This window comes from Telmatherina bonti (genome assembly GCF_933228915.1).
Source record: "Telmatherina bonti genome assembly, chromosome: 7".
Taxonomy (NCBI): Eukaryota; Metazoa; Chordata; class Actinopteri; order Atheriniformes; family Telmatherinidae; genus Telmatherina; species Telmatherina bonti.
In genome coordinates this window covers 26,773,026-26,795,873 of record NC_136625.1, presented here as the reverse complement: position 1 = coordinate 26,795,873, position 22,848 = coordinate 26,773,026, and the positions used below count along the sequence as shown (strand labels likewise).

Genomic DNA, 22,848 nt, shown 5'->3' with positions numbered 1-22,848 from the left:
ACCTGTTAACTTCATTAACATAAACACTCAAACTTAGTTTAACCAGTAAGAAATATCTTGAGATTATTTAGAATTGAAAGTCCAAGTTTGAGTTTCTCCAACTCCAACCTGATAAATTGTTTACTTCGAGGGTCCACAAACTCCACTGGAGTTTTTGAAGTCATACATAGAATCAATGCCACACATCTACTGTAGAAGACTGCTGATACACAAATTGTGTAGAATTTCTGCTTTACAAGAGCATTCAAAGCTTTTCTTTTTTAAAAAAAAAATACATTTACTTTAAACTCCATTTAGCTGCTCCATCCACAAAGATCTGCTTCTACAGCAAAGAATAAACATCTCGGTAGAAATGCAGAAAGAACAGCCAACAGAAGGAAAAGTGAGAGAAAGAAGTAAGGGCAGAGAGACAGAGCTGAACAGAGTAAGAAGTTTATTACAGGTGAGATACAGATGAGAGCAAAGGCTTGAAACACTCCATACACAAAAACACACATTAACTTGGGCTCGTTGGTAGAAAAGATGTGTTTAATTTGTGCTAGTCTGAAATCTTGTCACATAAGAAACTGAAATCAAGTAGAAAATTTACATCAATCTCCTAATAAGAAAACAAGTCAAAAAATAAATTTTGCAGCTACAAGACTGAGAATCAAGTGAGATGACATCTGCTAAAAACAGAGACACCGTTTCCTGTCCATCTCTGCTTAATGAATGAGCTCATACAAGCAGAGGACCTGGCAGACGAGGTTAGCTTTTTTTCCTTTTTTAAATCAATAATTAACAAAATAATCTGTTTTTACAGGCTTACAACACAAGATCAGCAAACATTACCAATAAAACGATCTGTTCAAAGACACTGAAGTATCAACAGTAGAATCAGATCACAGACTAAAGGCACATGTGGTCCCAACGGGTCCCTAAAAATCAGAGACCAAGACCAGAATCACATGTTGAAACCTTGTTTAAACAGACAGCCACAGCATGCATCCTGTGTTTTGTGTGTGCACCCATTTGTAACTGGTTTTTAAACAAATGAGATTGGATTTGAACAGAATCTACTCTGCGTGGAAAGCTCCAACGTGTGGGTCTTTAATTACGTAAATGCTGGGGTGCCCATACATTCCTCACTGCTGGAAAGGATGTTTCAGGGATATGGAACCGTCTTGAACAAGCAGCGTTGGCCTCAAACAACTCATCACAAACACAGTTAACGTTACAACAAATTATGTGAAATGATCCAAGTTTTCTTGTTAGTGAAAACAATCTTAAAAATTAATAATTGTTCAAAATGGGAACGATGAAAAATCACAACACACTGCACTGATGGCATGTTGTTTGAGGACTTTAGACAGAAAATCTACTTAAGATTTTGTGTTTTATCTATAGCTTAAACTCTTCATTACGGTAAAGTAACAACTTAAAAAGTGCAAGTTGTTTCAGTGTTATTTGGTTAGATTTTCCCTGCCAAAGGGCAGGAATGTCCAGGATGTAGATCTGGTCTTACAGTGACGACTGGTGAAAATGTCACATTTCATGAATAGTTAAGTCAGTAGAGGATAATCTGATCTCCAGGTTAAAACTAAAACTTTCTCTCTAAGCAAACTGTAGTTTTTGAGTTGTGAAAAAAAAAAAAAGAGTAAACAATTGCCAAGCATCAAAGGTTTTGCAATCAATATTTGATATTAACTTTTACCAAAGTCTCAGACCTTCATGAGCTTGATGTGGGTTACGGCTTGTTTACTTTCTACATTACTACAGACTATTTTAAAAGCTTCACAAACATTACTTCTCACATCTTGTCTCAAAGGTCAGCCTCGACTCCTCTAAGCAGCTAACAATTAAAAAGTTGAAATCACAGATGTCCACAAAACCACATTTTTAACCAGATAGTGATGCCTTTAGAGGTTTGTGGTGCAACTATGGAACAATGGATAACAGGAGCAGCTGAAGTGCACAATTACATAGAAATGTCACGAGGAAAGAAAAAAAAAAACAAACCTCTTTGCTGTCCTACCAACAAAATTCATCACAAGAAAAAACTGAACTTTTAAATAACTCAGATACGATTGTTAAAATAAGAATCCAGACAGAAAATTCTGCTGCTAAACAGCGCAGAGGTTCACTAAGCACATGTACTGAGCAGCGGGGAAAAACTGGCGAGTAGAAAACATTCATTTAAAATAAATACAGTAAAAGCTCTCAGGACAGTGGTGTTAACTGAGTTGGCGTTATTCTGAGTAACAGCACCAGTGTTGCTGTTTTTAATGGTGTGGTGACAGAAACGCTGCGTGGAAGTGGTTGCACCATGTACACACCTGTCAAGTGTGTTGGCTGGAACAGCGTGCTGCTTATGGAAATCAGGGGAGGATCCATTTTACTTTGAGCTTGTACCGTAGCCAGTGGGGTGAGGAATAACTGGTTAGTGGGGACTTGATTAAAAGACAGCTAAATGACATTACCAGGGGAAAAAAGCTGAGCATTAATGAATTGCTTCTGCAACAGGACGGCATTTGACTTTTAATGTAAATATGATGCTTAAACAGCCAATTTTACAGTTATTTAATTCTATTGCATGTTTATTCCTATTTAATCTGTTTTTATATTTTTAATCTATTAATGCGCTGCTGTTTAGTGGGAAATTTTATTCAGCTATGAGGCATTCCAGTCAACCTTATTGTATTTAAATGTGCTTAATGCTTTCATTTAAGCTTCACCTGAACACATCTAACCATCCACAATGTAAAACCTTAAAGCAAGAAACAGAGGTGTTTCCATTACTCTTGTGGTCATCTAATTTAAACAATAATAAAAGTGTCGTAGACCCCAAACCGGAGTGGATGAAAGACAGCCTGAGTATCTCAGACTTTTTGAAGGATGGATGAATGAGAGAGAGAAAAACTGAAAGTGTGTTTGCAGGTTGTGATACTTGGTAAAAGGTGCATTACCAAAAACTAATAGTTTCTGCTTCTGTAATTTTAGTTATGGAAATGAAAAATTCAAGAAAATAAAAGATCTTGAAACGTGTCCCATGTAACGTAATGATTTTTGGAAGTCAGTTCATCCTCTTACTTATTTAGCCATTCAGAGGAGAAAAGCAACTTAGGTGCCCAAGCCTTTAAATGCCACTGTATTCACATCGAACCAGAGTTTTAGCATAACATCTACTTCTCCGTGCTTGTAACGTTTTTCTTCCTCCATTTAAATACATAAAATGGAAAGGGTGAGATGTGAAGCAGTGAACCAGCTCACATGGGATGAAACTGAATTTTCATTTACAAGAACGAGGAGTCACAAAGCACAAAACAATGTAATCATGAAGCGTCATCATGAGGGGAAAAGTGACACATCTATAATCCGAGGAACTCAAGCAACAACAGAAAATCCCAGGACAGCCAGAAACCACCATGCTGGCAGGTCACCTCTGCCTTCTCTGGGTAGAGCAATATTCAATGTCAAAGCAGCAATTTGCACTTAGAAATGATAAAAATTTAAAACGACAAGTTTAGAGAATATCTCAGCACTATATGATGTCTGCAGCCACATTCAGCTGGGATGTGGACCGATACTCTGGAGAACACTTGTACTTCTATCGGAGCAAATTATTTAATCAGCTGCTGTTAAAAATCACCGTACAGGGACTGAGCCAGGTGCTGACTCTGCTGGTCAAAATATCAGAAAATAATAAATAAAATAAAAATTGGGAAAAAGAAAGAAAAAAAAAAGTGAAATTTACAGTTTTGTAATTAATTGAATCTACAGACAGAAAAAGCTGAAAACAGGGCAAATGGTTGCGGCTTCATCGCTTGCTGCAGATCGTAATGTTGGGCCTGGGTGTGACGGCTAGATTGTAGACTTCGAAAAGGAAACTTTAAGATGGTGATTTCCTCCCATATCATAGTTGTGAAGATCCATCAGAGCCTGGATCGCTTCCTCTACTGACGACATCTGGATCAAGGCCATCTTACGGTCCCTGGTGAGGAGAGAACAGACATACCAGTAAGGCGTCCGCAGTTTACCTCAGAACAGAAGAGAAAAGACGTCTTCCCATGTCGTAGGACATTAGTTGTTTTTTTTTTATCATATAAATATATGCAGGTATTTGTCAGAAAGCGTTTCTTACTGGAAGAACTTGAAGGCCTTGACGGTTCCTCCACTGTTAGAAAACAAAAGGCGCAGATCATCCTCTCCAACTGCATCCCTGAACAAGCAAAGACAAAACTTTTACTGGGTGAAAGAAAAGCAACAGGAAGCAAACATGATCTTTGTTGATGTGCTTTGTGGTTGTTTTACCGAATGTTGGAGAGGTGAAGTGTTGCTGACGGAGGAAAGATGTTCTGGAAGTTTTTGGATCCTGGCTTCTTAAAGCGATGGAGGGGTGAGCCGGAAAAATCTGCCCAGGAAAAGCAAAACATTGGCACAATGACAGAAAAGATCCTGTTTTGTTATTATCTGCTCCATGTGCTCTGTTAAACCTGAACAGATTCCCTAAACAACTAAACAAAGCCTGGTGGAACTTTATCCTCAGTGTGAATTAGAAAATACTCGGACACAGACACAATATTTGTTGGTTAGGGAAAATATTCAACCACATCTGTAGTTTTGACGTGAACTTAAAGCAGACAGTCGTAATCCAAATAGGAGGTTTAAAAATGTCACGGTAGATGGAGAAAGCCGCCGTTTTCAGTGACTGTTGACCCAAAAGGACAGATGTGGATTATCAGTGTTTTCTTCTCATCAATTAAACACATTAACAGCAAACAGCATGTTCCAAGTACTGAAGCTGCTTTGGGAAGCTGCTGCAATGACAATGAGCCATTAAGTACTGCTGAGATGCACTCCCTAATTAATTAGGTACTCCTGTTTAATGACTTGTAAAAACAAATATCTAATCAGCCACACATATGGCAGCAAATCTTTGCATTTAGTCTTGTAGACATGGTAATGATGACCTGCTGAAGTCCAAACCAAACATCAGAACAGAGAAGAAAGGCTTTAAACATAGCATAGTTGGTACCAGACAGGCTGGTCTGTGTATTTTAGAATCTGCCAATCTATGGAGACTTTCAAAAGCAACCATTTTGAACTTTCACAGAGAAGAGAGAAAATATCGAGAGAGGGCCATAACATCTCGGTGACGTCCGAAGAGAATGGGCGGGCTGCTTTAAGATGACAGAAAGGCAACAATAGCTAAAATAAGCACTGGTTCCAACCAAGGTACCATCACTGAAAACACAACATGTCAAAGTTTGATGCAGATTGACTACAGCAGCAGAAAACCACACCACCAAAAATGATTAATAGAAAACTGTTGCCTGGGCTGATGAATGTCACATTTCACGTTTAAATGGTTGGGTCAGAATGAGGTGGAAACATGAAAGCATGGATCCATCCTGTACAGTTCAAGCTGCTGCTGGTGTGATGATGTGGGGGATATTTTCTTGGCCCAATTTGGCTTTCTTACTATTTAAACACTGCAGCCTACCTGAGTATTGTTGCTAATCATGTCCATCCCTTGACAACAGTGTAGCACCTTTCGATGGCCACTTCCAGCAGGATAATGCACCATGTCACAACGCTCAAATCATCTCTAACTGAACACAACAAGGTGCTGACAGTACTCCAATGGCCTCAACAATTAAATTTCAATCAAATAAGGCTGCTTTGGGATGTTGTAGGACAGGGGATTCTCATGACTGATGTTCAGCCGACAAACCTGCAGCAACTTTGTGATGCTGCCTGGTGTCATCTTATTAGTATCAAGATCTATGAAAAATTATACCAACGATTGTCAGTCCGGGTCTTTGAGGCCTTTGTGTTGAAGGTTTTAGAACTAGAACTTAGAACTAAGTTTTAGAACTTAGAAGGCTCAGTCTCCATCAGAGGAAAGAAAACATGGAGCTGCATCAGATCCTTGTGGCCTGGGCTGATCACATTTCCTTTCACTTTTTATCAAATTCATGCAAATCTGACCGAGTTATTTCTCCCCATTAAGAGTAGCCTATCAGCCCACTCTGTATGTATTGGTTGTGTTTACATGGCTTTGACCCGCTGTGATGCTGGCAAGAGGTTTTGTCCTTTATTATGAGAAGGATCCAGAACTTCATGGACACCAATGCCCTCTTAGTTTGCAGTTCTCACACATTCTGTTTATACTCCCCAGATATAAAGACAGAAATTCAAAGTTCTACCCTATTTTTTGTCTCGCTCTGTGATTGGTTTGTTTTGCTTTTGCAGCTTGACAAAATTCTTTTTGTTTGCATTAAGGTCTTGTTTGTTGTTGTATGAGGTCACATCTGGAATAAACTTCAGACTTTTATTCTTTTAAAAGAAAACATAATATGTTACATGATATGTCAGAAGCAACTGTGTGTGACCATCTTCTGATGCAGCTGTTTACTTTAAAATGGTTTAAATCGCAAACTTTCAATTTAGATGTAAAAAATCTAAAATCAAATCCAAAAGTCAAAACTTTAACCAAATAAATGTTATTTAACTTCAGCTTTGATATACATCTGTACACTGCATAAAATGTTCAGTGTAGAGAATAAGATGGACGTTCCTGCATGTTCACCTCCTGCTTTGGAACTTTGTCGATAAAGTTGTAGCATGATATATGTATTAAATGACGGAAACGTTAAAATGCATCAAAGGTTTTCCTTTAATGAAGAATTGACATTTTTGAAAAAACCTAAAAACAAAAGAAAAGTGACGTGTCCCCCTAATGGATCAGATACGTTACCTTTAGTTAGAAGCTGGTCATCCAATCCTTCCCTGGGCAAAGCCACCGTCTGATGCTTTGACAGAGTCACTCTCATCACTTTGCCAAACACCTTTTGACCATTCAGATGGCTCATAGCTGAGAAGAGGAAGAGAAGGGAACTTTAAAACTGAGCAGATCAACTTTTTTTCCTGTAGCATAAAAGGCCTGAGCACAGTATTACATGTGTATGTGGAGTGTGTGAGTTGGTGGTGTGTGTGATCTGCAGATTATCAGCTAAGAAAGATTAAGCAATTGATAACAGGTGCAATTACCAGTGTCCAAATGAGCAACCACCATGGTTTCTCCACGGAAAGTTTAGAAGGTCACATGCAAAATTAAATTTGACCCGATGGAGATTAAGATAATTGTGTAAGAGGCAAATAAAAAAGTTGCCAATTTCCAGCAAAGCAACCTAAATGTCCCCAGACAGACTTCAATATGGGCGAACGTTTGCAACAAAGTTACACAAGAAAAAAAACAGAGGAGGTTAAGAAGAGGTTGCGAGAAAGACGAACTAAGAGGTTAAAAAAAACTTTTAATAAAACTTGGGTGAATTAGACATTTTGGGGATCAACAGAAGAAATGCCTCTGACTAATGCAGACCGTGCAGGTGTGAGACCAGATAAACAGAATATCAGGTTTTTATACAGTAGAGCTAATTGCAGAACAAGGTGAATGCACAAAAAAAAGGAACATTTTTATAAAAATGAACATGCCATGAAGTGTTTTCTGATGCTAAGCCCAAACCAAACCCTCCAAATCGTGTCAAACAAGGTCACACATCACAGGTCTGGAAAAAATACCCTCTCAGTTTAACTCATAAAGAGACACTGTGGCTACGCAGGACTCACCGAGTTGAGCCTGGTTGCCATCAGATAGTTGGATCAGAGCACTGTCCTTTTTGTTGTAGAGGATCTTCACCCTCTGGACATCACCATAGACTCCTGAAGGGAGAGAGAGGCAGACCGAGAGGAGGAGCGAGAGAGAGCAAGAGAAAGCAGGGTGGAGGAAAGGATGAGAAGGATAGAACAGACAGAGCAGGAAAGATGGAGCCGACGAAGATAAAAAAAAGAAGAGGTGTGAATGATGGAAGGAATAAAGTTAGTGCTAGCAAGACAAATGAAAAGAAAAAGATGGAGTCTTCCCATTTGACTTCCACTAGAAACTCAATCACAATCTTTCAGTGTAACAATCTTAATGTTGTGACACCTCAGCTGAGTTTTAGCACTGGGACAAAGCTCAGACTGACTGGCTGGATAGTTTTCTGTATGAGTGCAGTACTCAGTTAAGTGACTGAAATGTAAAACAGTGCAGAAAAAAAACATTACACTCACTAAATCAGAAGCACTAAGCTGACAGAACATGCTGCATACAGAAACATGTAAATAGACCTCAAGAATAAAGCAAGCAGCTCACTTCCTTTGAGGACTTCTATGGAAATCTTTTTTACAACCTCTTGAAAGATCTAAAGTTATCCTGCAGTTCCCGTCTAGTTGACTGGGTGGCAAATAATCCTAACTGCGGTGTTGCAGAATAGGAAACAAAAATATTCTGAGCCTGCAATAAATAAATACAAAATCTAGAGAAAGGCAATAAAGACATATAGACAGAGAAGTAACAAGACTTTGTGAGTACACTGGATTGCTGTGATCCACTTATGCATAGATGTGGTGAGAACAAAAACACTAAAAATGATCTGGTCAATGTCACACATTCTCCAGTTTTCATGTGTGAAAACTGGAGAATGTGTGAGGAAATAAGGTGGAGGTAATCCCTCTGAGATGCATTCATGTGAAATTCTCTGGAAGCATAACATATTTCAAAGAGTATGGCAAGACAGAACCAGCTTTTCTGTGATTGTTTTATCTATTTACATTAAATCTGAACAAGTCCGAGCCGAGAGTGAGAAGTGACCTCATGCACTTACTTGAAATAAATGCTCAATAAGATTTACCTGCAGTATGCACACACTGCCTCACTTAGCCAATTTCCAGAGACAGTATCAGGTTTTATTAGATGGGGTGCATGGCAAAGGTTACAAATACCTGGGTTGTCACCTTACTAAAATATTACAGGGATGCAGAACATGCATGAAAGTTAATTGGGGAAATAAAATTTTAAAATAATTAATGTAATCGTTTCTGCTTTATTCTTTGCTGATAAACATGAGGGCAAGAATGAGTTTAACAGCACCAGAGATCAGCAAGTCAGATAATTTGCTACCTCTCCTTTGCTCAGACCATTTCCTCAAAACTGGGCATTATTTGCTTCTGCTGTCTCATTTAGGCTTAAATAAAAAAAAGATGTGCTTTGTATTTCTGCTGCAACACTTGCAGATGCTAAAAGATATTATACCGTTCACACTGGCTATTAAAAATGCTCTTCCACTGGTGGGACCAAACAGCACAGCTTTTAATCTTTTCATTTTAAACTCTTTGTTAAGCAAATGTCATGCATTGTTACGAAGTTGGTTTAGAATTACTATCTCTCCACCATGGAAATGATATGTAAATCATTATGAAGCAGTAATTATATAAGTTACAACTTTGGAAAATAGTTGAAAGACCTGATCTGCAAGCTGCGGACTTGTGCTTGCATGTTGGCTTTACGTTTTGAATACATTATTTCGTGTTTGTTCTCATCGGCTAATAGATAAGCTAATCAAACAGACAATCCATTAGACTCACTCACTCTGCTTTTAATGTAAATAATATGTAAATACAAGAGAAGAAAATTTAACTCTGCAATGTACAGTGTGACAGAGAAGAGCTTGGAAAAACAGGCAGATATAGAGGAACACAGTGCCCACGATATCACTGAAGAAAAGTGAACAAAACTGGATTAACAGAGAGAGATATACAGATAGAATAGTAGAGGTTGAACATACCGAAGAGGGTAAAGAGACTTTGAGGCGTGACCATCTTTAGAGAGAGAGACCGCAGAGCAGAGGACAGGAAGAGGAGGAGCAGAGGAGGAGCAAGAGGAGAGACGAAGGTAGAGATCAGACCGTCCAGCGTTGGACGAGGGGGGAGGTGGCGGTTTCCATGATGATGAGGGGTGCAGCAATGATGGAGGGGCATGAGGGGGGTGGTTTGGGAAGGGGTTCAAAACGGCAAAAGCCGATGTCAGGTTTATATCCGATTTTAAAAATGAAGAGAGGAAAAAGAGGAGAAAAAAAAAAACAGAAGTAGAAATAAAATAAATCATTTGAGGGGTAAATTATAGTGGGGAGGTTTTTAAGATAAGTTTGCAACATTGAGGAATGTAGAGCAATAAAGGGGTCAAACGGAGAGAAAATAAATGTATGATGGGAGGAGCATAAGAGGGAAGAAAGGAGGCGGGGAGGGGAGAAAGGAGGAGAGGAGGACAAAAACCAAAGCAGAGGTCAGTAAACAGAGCATCAGTGGAACATCAACGGAGTCTGAATGATTGCTGGTTTGATTCCAACAGAACGCTCACAAACACACCAAGTCACACTCGCATACACACTCATTTCTGCATTGTTAAACACACACATGCACACACTCACACTGCATTCAGTGTGAGGGATGCATTCAACAGTGGGGAAAAGAGGGGGTCGGTGGGTGGGTGGGAGGAGAGAAGAAAATAACTCACAAACAAGAAACAAAATCTTTTTAGCAGCATCAAACCAAAAATGGAGAGTGAAGAAAGGGGCAGCACCGTGAAGCAGATGGCTGAAGGTTTTGGGGACTAAATGTAGTCGTGTCTAAGATCAACTAACCAGACAGACAAGTAAAAAGCAACTGTGCACAAAAAAAATCTGACTTTGATTTAACCACATTAACAAAAAAACAAAATAACATAATGAACACAAATAAATTGGACTTTTTTTTTTCTTTCGTTTTTTTTTAAATCTAAGTTCAGCATGATGTCCAACACAGGATGTAATTAACCTGACACGAGCAGCAATTAGCTGGCTGGTGACTGGAATCAGACCGCCTCCAGTGTGAAAACCCTGTTGACTGTCAGATTTATCCAACTTTGCGCCAGACAGATTTAAACACACCAGTCACAGGAGATTAAAGTTTACACAGTAATTATAAATAACTGTTTAAACACAAATGACTCATTTTTTTCCAGGCATTTCGAGAAGGACAACAAATAAATGTATTTTCCTGAAAATGAAATGAGTTGTCCTGAAGAACTAACTGGTCTCCATGATCTGACAGCTCATCAACCGGTGACCGTCAGCCAAAAACAACACTATAAATGTTAACATATTTTGTTTGAGCTTTTGAGCTTTTGGTATTAATCCACAATTCTGTCAATGTGGAACTTAAGACTAAAAAATTAGCCTTTCTGATGTTATTAAAATGATCATTTATCATTTACACTAACGAGACAAAAGCGAGCTTTTGCCCATGTAGAGCATGGAAATGGTAAAACATGGCCATGTATGTTAAGTCTTCCAACTTGATTACTCAGTTGAGGGAGGATGGACATGTACCAAAAAGAAATAAAAGCAAATAAAGAAATAACTTAATCTGGACTCACAACACAAGGAAAGGCCACACCATACTGCCACATCCCAGCACTTGGACTGTACCGAGCACACTCTTCAGCAGTGCTGTGTAAGTTTACACTTCTCCAAAAATATATATATCAACTTTTACAAGTTCAATGTTTGCATATTAAAGTTTAAATACAAGCCAGGATCCAAAAGTAAACCAGGTGACATCAATTTCTTATGTTATTTAGAAAAATACATTTTTATGCCCCCCCCCCAAACAACAGCCTTGCGGAAACGCTCAGATGCTGTTTACTCCCCGCATATAAAGCACAAGCATCATGTTGCACTATGGAGAGCAAAGGATCCTCATTTAAATGTGCAATCCTGCACAACACCGCTCCCAAGTATGTGCTGATGTGAGTCTTACTGGTCACCAGAGAGATCTGTGACATGTTATTAAACATCCAGGACACACATCTTGCACTTTGACTTGATCCTCTCACCAGGAGAGACAGACGGAAACAGAGAGAGAGAATCCAACAGAGAGGTGGAACATAGAAGATAATAGATACAGCAGATAGATGACAGGGTAGATGTACATTTAGTTAGAAACTAAACATGACGCAGACAGAATGAACAGATGTAAGGTAGGTAAAAATACAGATTCTTGCAGAATGTCAGTATAGAGAGAATTACATAGTTTCAGAAGAACACAACTTCTCATCGATCTAATACAAACAGGGACATTGTTGTAAAATAATGTGCCTTAAAATATTTTAATGCTAATATTAATGAATAATTGTGCAATATAAATCTCCAACAGACAGATACAAACATGCTTTTATATGCAGAATCAAAGAGCTGATATAAGTTCAGTCTGACAAAAATCCTAAAAGTGACAAGCCACTATTGAGAAAATGCTTAACAAAAAAAAGAGAAAAACTTGTAAATAAATACACACTGTATAAGGGAAAATCGTAAAGTTTAGAATTTCTGAAAAAAAAAACCCCAATAAATATAAATAACGGTTTCTTTGAAAAAGGTGACATTGAACTTTAAGCATATTGTGGTCTAAAATGTCTAAAAAAAAAAAAATAAAAAAAAAATAAAAAAAAAGAAGTTATATATTACATTAAACGAAGGCCTGCAGACATGCACACAGGCTTAACCTTGGTGGAGAAGAAACAAAATGGAAAATAAAACGATCCATGTTAATGTGGACATGGCAGGCATACAGAACACAAGCACACAAGAGTTCAGACTTCTAACTTCTAACTAAGAAATAATTCTGCACCGTTTGAAGACTGGAATGAATGATTTAAAGTAGCACTTAAAAAACATGACAACAAGCTTAGCGTGTGGTTTGTGTACCTCTTCATTTAGGTTGGATGCCAGCAGGACCCCTGACACTCCAGACCCAGATAAAGCAACACGACCTGCAGCAGCGGCTGCTGCGGCTGCAGCGCTCAGAGGGCTAATGGCTCCTGACGGGAAAACAGGAAAAGAAACAAATAAGATGCATGCAGCATGTTAGGGTAAAAAACAAACAATAAAATCTTTAAAAAGAACTATGCTGAAGAACTAAAAACTGACCACGCTGACAGCAAAACATACTGATCTGAATCTCCCACAGTCTTACTGTGACTGCAGATCCACAAATATCAGCATGGGGGGAAAAAAACCAACCAAATAGGAGAATACGATTCGTTTAATGCCTTGTTATTTTTACCACATGCTCCTTCAAGTCAAAACTGATCAACTTTTCTATGTCATTTGGGTAAAAAGCTTTTAGGATCTACAAGTTTGCTGGAATCTGTTCAGGCTTCTTTACTCATTATGATTAGCCTTGGTAAGAATTACATCTGACAATACTGATGCTGCCAAACTGTAACAATGACATGCAAAAGTAAGCAAAGCAACAGTCTAAAAAACAGGTTTTACCAACAAAATAATGTACCGTAAAATGCGCCCAAACTACAACATATTGTTACAGCTTTGGTGGCATTAAACACAACACTCTAACATTCATTTAATTTATAGAAACACTTATTAAAAATAAATGATTCTCCTTCACTAGATTATTATTGTTTAGTAAAGTTCATCTTAAGTACTTTAGTTTTAATTTAGTAACATAACCAACATTTTAAAGATCTACACATACATACACAAACGCATAGAAAAGAAAACCACACTGCACTAATCTGCTAAAGAAACATATTAACATTTTATGTGTATCAGTCTTTGGACCAGTATTTGCCAGTTTAGCTGATCTATCAACCAAATGAAGAGGATGTTAAGAAAAAACCTTTTCCTGAACCGGCACTCTCAGATAAGCCCTGCAGGACACGACGGGAAGCAAGACAAAGTTATGGGAATACAAAACTATTAAAAACATAAAAGTAATGTACCTCCACCCTGTGAGAGGGAGAGAGAAGACGAGTAACCGCCTCCACTAGAGTAGGAAGTTAGTGCTCCGGATGGGGTACCTATAAGACATTTGATAGCCACAAATTACTTATCTAACCCGACACGAGAAACAACATTTATCACAAGATTCAAACCAACAGTACAAAACCACAATGAATTATTACAGTCACAGTGTTAATAAGTATAACAATATATAAATGAACCTGGTTTTATGGCACAATAAACTAGATTAAATAAAGTTCAGGTTATTTTGTTGCTTCCAACTAAAAATAAATCCAAGAAACTTTAGATTTTCTTTTTGTGTTTGGAGTAAAAATTGAAAACTATCAGATTTTCACTGAGACCAAATGTGCACGGGTAGTAGTGGTAGAATAATAATGATAAAAATAATAATTATTATTAATATATTATTATTATTATTCAACTATTATTCTGATCAACGCAACAGGAATCATGAACATGACAGTATATAAAACAGTGGCGTCCAGCTCCAGTCCTTATTGGCCACAGACCAGCAGATTTTCGATGTATCCCTGCTCCAACACACATTAAACGGTTCCGAAAGTCATTGAAGTTTTCCACAATGACTGATTAATTAGAGTCAAGTGTGTTAGAGCAGGGAAATGTGGAAAACCTGCAGGATTGTGGCCAATGAAGACTGGAGATGGACACCCCTGACATAAAACTAAATGACACCACTGCACCCAATTTTAGATTCAATGCCATCTGCACACACCGATTGTTTAAAGACATATAAGGCAATTATGTTTGCTCCCCCCATTTTCTAATCTCCTGCACCACTACTGGGGCACACTGACCGCTGTGGAGCTCAAAAGAGCCTCATCCTCCCATTTCAGATCAGAGATGGCATTTAATATGGTGAACATCACAAACACATTCAAAAGCAGCCTGGACGGTGGCTTTTACTCCTTTTGAGGAGCTCTTCCATTCTGAGCCAATAACTCAGGCCATCTGTGTGACATTTAAGAGCAAAGGATACCTGGGCAGACGTATGAGTGGATGTTGTGTAAACATGAATTTACCCAATAAAGAATGATCCTTGTTGGATGACTCTCCATCTCCTGTGGGGAGGTCAGGTCTGGTGTAATCACGGCTTTTATCGTTGTTGTATTTGACGTTGAGATTGACCAGTTTACTGAAGTCTATTCGCAGAGTGCAGCAGGAATTATAGATGTTCTGTCCATCCAAGGACTGGGAGGAGAAGGAACAAAACAAAGAGTAAGAGGTTTTTTTTTTAAAGTGTTAATTACAAAACCTACAATATCATTAAGAAGAAATTAAATAACAAGGTGACATTTAAAGTGACACTGACAATAATGACTTCTTTGTGCGTAAAAAGAGGCAATTTCTTTGATTATTTGATTGTAAATATGAACTCAAACTTTGTAGAAAGAAAAAATACAAGATTTTGAAACTGATGTCACAAATGTGTCCATTAAAAATAGAGTCATTGACTGCAGGAGTTCTTTTTGTCCACTTTTCAAATAATGACCAAAAAAAAAAAAGTTTCTCTCCTTTTTACATGTTGCTCACTTTTAAAAGAGTTAACATGTGTGTGATCCTACCAGTTTAGCTTGCTGGGCATTGACAGGGTCACTGAACTGCAGAAGAGCCTGAAACTGGTTGTTCTTGGTGAAGGTTATTATCTTCATCACTGTCCCAAACTTACTGAAGATCTAAATAAAAACAAAGAAAATAAAACTAAACAGAAACACAATTCAGCCTCCAAGTTACTACAGAGCATTTTTAAACATCGCTGATTAAAAGACAACAAATAACAGGCTTTTTGTCAGTTAATATGAATAAAAGGCCGTATGGAGGTCGTAGGGATGTTCCGATATAGATTTTTTTCTGTCCCATACGAAATCTGATACCTGAGGTTTAGGTGTCTGCTAATACAGAGTATCTATCCAATACCTGTGTTCTTTTATTATTAAGAAGCCTCTCAAACTGACTAAATAAGCTCAAAGACTTTTAAATAAAAAATAAATCTTGAAATTGGACCAGGAGAAGGTTATCCAGGGAAATATATTTGTTATTGTTTCTTCTGCTGATCTTTTTTAAAAGCATTTGCTGCTGTTTGTTGTTGTTGTGGTTCATTGAGCTTTTCCTTTAAGGCAACAAACTCCTCGTGCTCTTTCACTTGATGGCAACTAACTATGACATCTATTTTATTAGGTTGTCATCGTTTGACAGCATTCCTGAAACTTTAGCCATTCAGATTAGGCATGTTCCTATTTTGCTAGTGAGATGAGTAATAATGCCAAATTGCTAACAAAATAAAAAACAACCATGTATATACTCATTCTGATTGCTTTGTGCTGGAAGTTGTCCACGTGCTTAAACCACATGGGTATTACATGACGTGATGAGATTTCAGAGAAGACTTGACAATGGCGGCAACAAAACAGAATGGGACTGTGGTGAATACTATGTTCTTGCTGGTGACTGGAAAGTTACAGATCATTAAGAATCTGGCAGTCAAAAGGTTTAAAATACATGTAAAAAAAAGAAAAAAAAACTTTTCCACTGTAGGTATTGTCAAAATAATTACAACTGTATAAAATCTGTCCATCATGTAAATACTACTGACCAGATCACTTTACCGAGCTTCCATGTAATCATGTCACTTGGAGTCTTTGATCAGATTGATTTCAATTGGATGGATGAAATATTTGTCCATGTACATGTACTTATAGTCTCACACAGTTGCATAATTTCCTGTGACTGGGTTTGGTGGTGTTGGGTAGGGAATAAAGGAATTATTTCATTTCCATGGGATCGGATTATTCTCTCATTTGGAGGTCCTAACATCATGAAAATCTGCTTATCAGGCTGCATCTACGATAATAAACAGGTTGATTTGTTAGGTTTTACCTGTTGTAAAACGTCCAGTGTTACCGGATAAAACATGTTGTCAATAATAATTCGCAGGACAGGACTGGGGGGTGGAGTCAGCTCCAAAACTCCTTGGTCAGAGGATGGAGAGCTCCCATCCTGAACTGCTGACACTGCCTGTAGTACAGCCTGGGCTCTCTGAGTGTAACAAGAACAATGCAGGATACAAAGACATCAATTACTACGTCACTCTTTGCTGGACTAATTGAAACACAGAGCTTGGAATAAATCAATAAAAATGTTACCTGATTCAGAGCAGAATCTGTTTTCAGTTCTTTATGGTTAGAGTACTGGATGAAGACTGGGGAGTTTCTGACCTAAACAGAAGAGTAAAAAGGTATTAATTATACTTCTACAAGGACAAGGACAAATATTAAAAATCACAAGAGAAAAGCTGATATATTTCAGACCTGTGGTGTGACAGCTGTGTAATAGTTCACCATAGTGATGGCTGCTTCTTCTGTACCCAACTCTAGAAATGCCTGCAAGAGTTTTATAATCTTCAGCTTTGAAAGAATAACCAATAATCTTCAAGACACTGAGGTTCACAGGAACAGAATAGAGTTCAGCAACAGCAGCAGATTGCTACCTGGTTCTTTCCCTTCAACATCAATATATTGGTGACCTTTCCAAAGGGCAGCCCCAGAGCGATGACTTCAGTCTCTGTCACTTCATTAGGAAGTTTTCTGATGTGGAGGACTCTGGAGGGAGGTGACTCATCCAGACGCTGCTTCTTACTGTCACTCCCATTTGCTAAAAATAAACATGTAAACAAAGATTCAACTTTCATCAGATATAAGTTTTTCACAGATTTGGGTTTTATGTTGACCGTAATACTTAATATAAAGTAAGGCTATTTATTAAGTGTTGCATGAAATAAGGGCCGGGAGATATGCCAAAATCTCATATCCTGATAAAGCTCATTTTATTCCCCGTAACAATATACATAATGATATTATCACTTAAATAATGTTTTTAGTTGTTTTATTAACTAGCATTCAGTTAAAGAGACAGTATTCAGGGAATGACGTTTTTCGGGAAATGTGGGTGAGTGTTGCTCTATGTCCTTGTGTGTGCGTGTGTGAGCGTGTGGAAAGAGCTTTAGTCTATTATTTTTAAATGCCTTTTTATCCACCGTTTGTTTTAATCCTTATGACTTGATTTTATCTTGTAAAGCACTTTGTGTTGCCCGTGGCATGGAAAGTGCTCAAGAAATAAAGTTTGATTTGATAAAATTGTTTGTGTAACTTTGTGTCAGTCATAAGTTATGTGTCAGATGTGCATGTCAACGGCAGCAGTGATTTCCTTCAATCTGTGGGAACTATGGCTGTATGACGTTTCATGGGGAAAAGCCTGTTGCAGCATTTGCGTCTGGAGTTTATTATGAGCGCTTTTGCCACCACTTGACGCTGCTTTTACTATTTACTATTTAACTATTCTTTATCCTGTATTCTTTATCATAATTATGCGCAGGTGATAAAATGAGTAACCGGTAGTTGTGTCGGAATCCGTTGTTGGGACGGTGAGCTAGTCTGTTGTTGGTTCCACGTCAGTCTTTTTATATCCAAACCGCATCCATATGACAGAAATTTCCTGTCTTTTATGAACAAGCTCATCTGTCTCGGTTGGCTAGTCATCTTTTAAAATAAATTAAAGTAAATTATCCTGCTCTTAAACAGGCCTGCTTCAGTCTTTCTCCATGTTTGTTTATATATCGCAGCGTGCATGCTGTAAAGCGCATCTTGACGTAAAATACTGCAGTAAAGCATCTTATCGTGGCGTAAACTACAGAGCCTCATATGAAATGACATGCATTATCTATTGTCCAAACAATATATATTGTCATATCACCCAGTCCTACATGTAAACAATGTAATATTTTAAATGATAAATACTTTGCTATTAAAACATCTGGCTGCTTGTCAGCTGAGTCTCACTGGAAAGACGAATGAATGACTTTCAGGACTGCCATGGCAGCAACTGAGCCAGTTTGGAGAGATATGCGAGACAGGACAGACTAACACTACATAGACAGCAGCAACAAAAGTAAGATCATGTGACAAGTTACTGCAAAATACTGTATTATGCCATGAAAAGTTTGGGAGGATGTCATTCCCTCAGACAAATGAAAAATAAGGGGGAAAAAAAGAAAAGGGCTGGAGTGTTATTTTTCTTTAACTTGTGTTCATTTACTAATGAATATAGGCCTAGAAGAGCTGATCAGACAGGAAATAGTTTGCCTTTTGGTTTTAAAAAAATATTGAAATTAAATCAGAAAAAAGAAAGATAATTGGTGACAGCCCTATAAATTTCTGTTTGACAGATCCAGGTAAAATTACTTGTATGAAAATCAAGAAAGAGGAACAATTGGGCTCATATAGTTTTAAAAAAAAAACTTAATTTAAAAAATATTACTTCCACAAAACAAAAGCCTTTTTTAAAAACAATATACTGTTTCCATTTAAAACTAAATAACTATTTTGCAGTCAGGTATTAGTGGTTCTTTCTCCTTTTTGTGGCCACCACCTGAGTCATGTCACCCAAAAAAACAAAAACAGCAAATTTATATTCATGCAGAATTCACAGTCACCTTGTTCACGTTCCTTTAAAGAGGATGGTAATTTTTTCCAAATTTACGTTCATTTCCATAGAAATTTAATTCACTATAATCAACTTTTCATCTTCTTATCACCCCTCAGTGCACTTAAACCATAAAGGATTTAATGTTTAACTAAGTGGGTTAAATTTTCCTGTACCATCCAATTTACAACTGAACTCACCAGTCACAGAATTGGGGCTGCTGCCGTACATGTTGAGCTCATCTGAGCCTCTCTGGAAAGTAAAAGAGAAGACAAAGAGGAGTTTAAGTCATCATGCCAAATCCTGAACATATAGAAATAGACTGATGCTGTGTAAAATCATACAAGTAGGAATGCACACTTCAGTGTAAACTTTGATATACAGTTTACCTTCACACCAACAGCAACATCACTGCCAGAGGAGACAATGTAAAGAAAAAACAAAAATACAAGATTGTTACAGTCATACAAACCTTCACATGATCAAAGTCCAAACAAAGAGTAACACTTGTTAAAACATAAAAGGTATTCTGATATCTATGAGTACTGAAGCTCAAAGCTTTGCGGTTATTTTACAGATCTTTAACTGTTTAAAATAAACAAAAAACAAACAAAAAAAACAATAACAAAACTTCTTCTAAATCTGTGTTTAAGTAGTCTAGCATTAAAATGCTTGTTTAGCTCACAATTATGTTTTCCCTATTCTGGCTGCTGTCATTCCAAATAAGGGCCAAAATGACAGAAAATCACATTTTTGTTACTTATTCCACAATACATGGGCAAACAAATACTTCCAAATATACACCACCCAAATACAGCGGAATACTGTGTCTAATTACCTGAAGGATAACAAAATTTTTATTTATCTCTTTTGATCAAACAATTTCAACCTGATATACAGCGTATAAGATTGTAACCTTTTATTTGCCATTAACAGTATATAAAAATAAGACTGCGTGACCCATCAACTTTGGTGGCCTAATATCAGATTTCAGCTAAAACAAATGTTTAATTGTGCATTTTAGACTTGTATATACAAAATAATAATTTCCTCAGTGGATAAATAAAGAATTTTTGTTTGAATTTAAAAAGAAGCAATATAAAGGTTTTTAGTGTAATTTAGTCGTGCAATATTACAGGGATCCAGAAGAAAAAAAGTAATTAAACCCAGAGCAGGACAAAGAAGTAAGACACATTGAAAGATCTCGAGAAGCACACGTTCCAGAAGTTAACAAAACAGAAAATATCATGTAAAATCCAAACCAGTTTTCAGAAAAAGAAGTACATTTCAAATAAAACACAACAGCAAGAGGGTGGAGCGGTAACGACAAACATTTTAGAAAACAAAAACAAAACATATTACAGAAAATAGAGGACTTTGTGCTAGGGTATGCGCCTGAGCTGAAACAAGGCTGCTAAATAATACTAATAAAATATTTACTAATTATATCATACTATGTGTAATAGCAGTATTACATATATTTCTGTTATTTTTATTATAAGAATAATTGCTATAATCTTTTACCCCAACTTTTGCTTGTATTTATTTATTTTTTAATTATTACATTTGTTACCATGAAAAATGTTGAAAATGTTTTCAAAAGATATATACTTTAGAAAAACTTAGGTTTTAGAAATTTGTGTTTTGTCTGGTAGTCCTTCCCACAGCAGCTATAAGTTTCATTTTTACGATATGTGATCTGTAAATCCGTATTTTATGGTCACCATTTGAAAAGGTGAAAAAGTTTCTTATATATAGTATATTGCTTCATTTCAGCAATAATTTTCCCAGTATTGAGTGAGAAACACGCAGCCTCAGACAAAGGACCGCTATTTCAGTTCAGATTAAACCCACACCACCAGCTGACAGGTGCACAGACTTTCACAATTCATAACAAACCGGGGTAAAATAAATGCTGCTTCCACTAAAAATAATTGACCAAATATCGTTATACAATTTAAAAATAATGTCACTCTTATAGGTGACATTTAAGTGTGTAGCTAGCTAACCTTATTATTCGTTTAACGCAGGACAATGGGTGAACACCGTAGCAATGTTGCCCTGCTAGCCTAAACCTTTTTCATTTCCAACGTTATATAATCCAGATAGGGCTTAATATACTCGTAAATATTGGTGTTACATGTAATTATAACTCATAATGTATGACACATAATGTCAAAATGCTTTACTTGGGCTTGCTGGCTAATGTCACGTTCTTCGCAACAAACATTTTCAAGGCTTACAGATTAGCTAACATTTAGCATTTCCTATATAACGTCTATACAAAAATTAATTATGTCAATATCACGTGCCGAGATATAAAATGTGCATACAAAGGACTTTGACTGTGATATAAACAAATGTACCCATCCATTGCAGCTCTTTGTCCTCTTCTGTCTGTTGATATTTCAGCACACTACGATGCAGACAGGGCAGGCAAAATGGGCGTGCTTCTTCTTCTTGTCTTTTATTAAATGTAAGCAACCACCAGCAACGTTAGACGCTTTACTGCCACCGTCTGCTGGGATGACGCCAAAGACTACATATAAAGAGATGTACGGTCTATGGATGACACGACAAAATGACATTACAAAAATGCGTTTAACTTTTACCAAATGAAATGATTTGTCACGTTCTTTTATGATGAATTGATCTCAATTTATATGGACACAGAAATAAGACAACCCACGATAAATGTTCAGTTTGCCCCTCTATGAGTAACTCGTTTGTCTTCCTTCATTTAAAGAAAAAAAATGTTTCATCACTTTTTATAAAATTTTGGTGATTATTGTGGTTGAGCTTTTTTTTTCTTTTCTTTTTTTTTTTTTTTTTTTAAATAACCAAAATCTCTAATGCCTGAAGTTATTCATAATTATTTAAAAACATAATTAATACAAAAAAAATATATATCTGAAAAATAACATAAAGACTAATGAAATAAAATTTATTAAATAAACTAGTGAATTGATTGAAGAATAATATGTTCAGTTGTATTTCAAAAGTAGCTTTGGTGGTATTCTACCAGACACAGCAATTTTCAAATGTCAACAAATGCTTCATATCATTTGTGTGTGTGTGTGTGTGTGTGTGTGTGTGTGTGTGTGTGTGTTAGTCAACTCATTTCTTATTATCTTATCAACATTTTATTTATCAGATTTCTTTTCTGATAATCAACAGACACAGAAGAACAATCACATATGCATATCAACACCAAGTTGTTATGAATGGGTAATAAAGTACTGGAAACAACTAAAGAATAATAATTGGATTTTTTATTAGAGCAACATTAAGCAATGGTTGTAGTAATGTCAACATGCATTTTATAATTACATATATATTTTATAATTGTTTTAAAAAAGATGAACTGGATAAAAATATATTATAGCTTCAAAACCCAAATTCGTTTTTAGTACCATATCATTAATATCAATTACATCATGCAGCAAATTTACCAAAACTCATTTCAATGATAAAGTGCGAAACCTATTAATATTTTACCTGAAAATGGTTCCCAGAATTTATTGTTCAGCTGTCTATATTTAAAAAAAAAAAACTTTTCTGTCTTTATTCAGTATTCATGTCAATAGTGTCATGTTTTTGCCACCCTGATCTCCTGGCGCTCATCATTGATTACTCGATCCACCTGCTGGCTTCCTAATTGCCTCTGCTACCTCATTCAGTTCACCTGGTT

At 36.9% G+C, this 22,848-nt stretch overlaps 1 protein-coding gene across 1 annotated transcript; it reads right to left on the bottom strand.

The window, feature by feature from the left end:
- Nucleotides 1–448: 448 nt before the first annotated feature.
- LOC306758216 (polypyrimidine tract-binding protein 2-like) lies at nucleotides 449–21,582 on the bottom strand. Its single transcript, XM_079243457.1, has 17 exons — nucleotides 21,524–21,582; nucleotides 19,547–19,568; nucleotides 19,358–19,409; nucleotides 17,167–17,330; nucleotides 16,988–17,059; nucleotides 16,823–16,894; nucleotides 16,557–16,715; nucleotides 15,245–15,355; nucleotides 14,702–14,870; nucleotides 13,640–13,717; nucleotides 12,603–12,715; nucleotides 9,648–9,681; nucleotides 7,612–7,704; nucleotides 6,740–6,856; nucleotides 4,291–4,390; nucleotides 4,121–4,198; nucleotides 449–3,970 (listed from the first exon to the last, which is right to left on the bottom strand). Exons 1-17 carry the CDS (start codon nucleotides 21,529–21,531, stop codon nucleotides 3,841–3,843), a joined length of 1,572 nt encoding a protein of 523 aa, XP_079099583.1. The 5' UTR covers nucleotides 21,532–21,582; the 3' UTR covers nucleotides 449–3,840.
- Between the last annotated feature and the right edge of the window lie 1,266 nt (nucleotides 21,583–22,848).

What these genes read in the sequence shown, in the direction of transcription:
- LOC306758216 (XM_079243457.1), bottom strand. An exon ending in CAGCCCCAATTCTGTGACTG is followed by an intron (nt 17,331 to 19,357) that starts GTGAGTTCAGTT and finishes GTTTATTTTTAG; the next exon opens with CAAATGGGAGTGACAGTAAG. An exon ending in TGTTGAAGGGAAAGAACCAG is followed by an intron (nt 17,060 to 17,166) that starts GTAGCAATCTGC and finishes AAACTCTTGCAG; the next exon opens with GCATTTCTAGAGTTGGGTAC.